This window comes from Pygoscelis adeliae, unplaced genomic scaffold, assembly GCF_000699105.1.
Source record: "Pygoscelis adeliae isolate BGI_AS28 unplaced genomic scaffold, ASM69910v1 Scaffold280, whole genome shotgun sequence".
In the NCBI taxonomy this organism is placed as follows: Eukaryota; Metazoa; Chordata; class Aves; order Sphenisciformes; family Spheniscidae; genus Pygoscelis; species Pygoscelis adeliae.
Window position 1 is genome coordinate 1381893 of NW_008823944.1, and position 2900 is coordinate 1384792.

At 46.5% G+C, this 2900-nt stretch overlaps 1 protein-coding gene across 1 annotated transcript in view; it reads right to left on the reverse strand.

The window, feature by feature from the left end:
• Positions 1 to 1847, reverse strand: part of PRLH (prolactin releasing hormone) — a 2509-nt gene extending 662 nt beyond the window's left edge. The window contains exon 1 of the mRNA XM_009321078.1: positions 1598 to 1847. Within this exon, the coding sequence (XP_009319353.1) occupies positions 1598 to 1847 (250 nt within the window). The remainder of the gene's footprint in view (positions 1 to 1597) is intronic.
• Positions 1848 to 2900: the final 1053 nt, after the last annotated feature.

Consider the following 2900-nt stretch of genomic DNA (forward strand, 5'->3'; position numbering starts at 1 on the left):
TTATTTGTAGCCCAGAAAAAAAAAAAAAACAAGGGGAAAGGCTGCAGCCAGACACGCAACTTTCTCGTGCCTTTGAGGGTCACCTGCCATGTGTAGAGCCCAAAGGAAGAGGGTTTGGATGCAAAATTAATTTTCGTTCATCTGGGCTGCAACCTGCAGTTCGAACGTAAGCCAAAGTACCCATCAGTTCGGGGGGGCACAGCGTGCTTTAAAACTGATCCGAACCCTGGAAGAGGTTACAATGCAGCCCACGTCCAGAAAGACCATAGCAGCTCCCTGTACCGCCACTTTTAAACTGTCCCCTCTTAGCTGAAGTCCTGAAGGTCCTACTGTCCAGCCTCCATTTCTGCTGTATGCGCCAGGTACGGCATCTCTACAGGCTAACAAATCCACCGGATTGCAGAGGGGGTTCCTACGTGAGAGGTAAACGTAAAAAGCTAATTCTTGTTCGCTTAGGAAGTTGTTTTCATGGATGCCTTTTTTTCTTTTAATGCATCTGAAGTACACTTGACTTATTTTTATAGTCTAGTCTAGTTTTAGAGCAGGTGTGGAGAGGGGTATAGTTGTATTAAAAGACTAAGATATATCAACAGGGAAAATCTACAAAGCGCTGGAGATGATGCCACCCCAAGGAAATGCCAAATCATTCCGAAGACGGATAAATGTCAGGAACAGGAATAAATTTCAATTTAGGCCCATTATATATCATCCAAGTCATATGAAAGTCTCCGGCAAGGCAGCAGGATTTTTCTCTGTGCATTTTGATGCTTGAACAGAGAAAATAAAAAAAACACTTTGGCTGTGAATTTCTCCATAAATACATCTTTTAAGTCTCTCCACACAATATTTAACACCCCTCCTGCCCACCAAAACCAAGTAATTTCCTTTTTCTCACCTGGGTACCTAAAAACCGAGGCTCCCCACATCCCTAGTTCTCTTTGAAAGGGGAAAGGTGTGCCACTGAGAGCGCACGCGCCTTACTCCCCACGCCCACCTCTCTCCCACCCCCCATACAATTATCAGCCTTTGCTCTTTGGGGGAAGATGAGGTTTCCTGATAAAGATTTTCTCAAAAATCTTTTGGACTGTGTGTTAGCTTTTCGGCATACGGTATTGTCCCTCACCTGGCCAGCCTCATTTCCTCACAGTGCCTCTGAGTGGAGACGCTTCAGCCACTTGTATTTTGCCCTTCAGGCAAGTCGTGGTTCCAGACAGAAGTGAAGATATCTGTAAGGCGAACTTAAGCTTCTGGCCCTTGCTTTCTGGTTACTGAACAGAAGTAGTTGTGAACTACCCCAGGTCTACAGAACACTGTCAGTCTTTTGTACATTAGTGTCTCCTCTGGTATTTATAAAAAATTACGCTGTTTCCCTTGGCTAATTAAGGGCTGTGAGAAGGAGATTAAGTTCTGTATATGCTCTTACAAGTGTAAATGGAAGTATGGGACCCCACACCCCCATTTTACCATAGAATCACCCATGTGGATTTGCTGCTGAATTTTGCCTGACAGGCTGATCCTGATCCCTCAATGCACCAGAGACCGCGGGGTCACCATATGGGAATCCATCACGTTAACATCAGGTGAGACTCATACTTACTTCTGTTGTCTATCTGATGTTTAAATGGTGTGCTCTGTCCTGAAGCAAAGCTGAGCGATACCAAGAGCACCAGCACATAGACAGTGACCAGCTTGAAGTGCCTGGGTGACCACTGGGCACGTGGTGTCCACGAGATCGGATGCCACATGATGGAGCGGTAGTGGGAAGGCTGTGAAGAGAAAAGTGAACACGGGGAACACATGTGATTTAAAGCTCTCAAGATGAAGGAAGGTGTCAACTGCAACAGCATGTTCCTATCCATCAGAGTCGTTTCATGACTAAGTTCCGTGAAACACTGACGCTGGGGATGTCCTGGGTATTTCTGTTTGAAGGCGAAGGCAATGCAGTGAGCCATCTACTGAGGTAAGTCTTGCAACTTGAGTGTTTTCTCACCAACAGTGAAAGCCCCTGGCACGGCTTCACAGGACGCGCGAGTCCTGGCTCCGAGCTTGTCACTGACTTTGTGTGGCCCTCTGTATAACCATGGGCATTGGCCACCAAGTGTGTTTTAGCCACTACTTCCATCATCCTTTCCTCACTTGTAAAATATGTCTAACCTTTGCATTTTACACAATCTCTTTACAACTAAATGCATTAGAAAGGCTTACTGAAAGGGAACGCTCCTCCCATGTCCGCTCACCGTTTCACAGCCAACATGCAAAAGTAATATTTCCAGTTATGGTTTCTACTGTTAGATGTCCCGATCCTGTAAATGCATCCAGATGCAAGCAGATGAGAAATCCCCTCGAGAGAAGGGCTGTGCAGAACAGAAGGTGCTGAGTCAGGAAAATCACAGCCAGGATGTGAAGGATCCCAGGCTCGGGTTACCACTGTTACCCCGTCTCCGGCATTTTGGACAAGCTTCCTCACAGCAGCTCTCCCAGCTGTCATGCTAGGTACCTTCTAAAGTGCAAGGTCTGCCTCTGTCTTTGACAGCCTTGGAGCCTCTGCCTACAGGAGCCCTGTTTGCTTAAGCATCACTTACCGTAGCTACACAGCTATAGGAAATCCTCTCGGCTACGCCTAAACAGAGGCTTCTCCCCATGTAAGGGTGGGATTTTCCCCCCAGTTGCTGCCTAAGCACTGTGCTTCTGTAGGGGAAAAAAAATCTTTTGATGCAAGATGCTCCCAAGCACACCGCACAGGCAACACAGCAAAAGCACGTGGAGAATCTGGTTGTGTCTTTCATTAAAATGCAAAGTCAAAAGCTCCTTAACCCCTAGCATTCAGTGAAGGTTTGTCTCGTCCTTTTTTTTCCCCCAGAGACAGTCACTTAGCAGACAGCTTAGAGGAAAGTCATTTT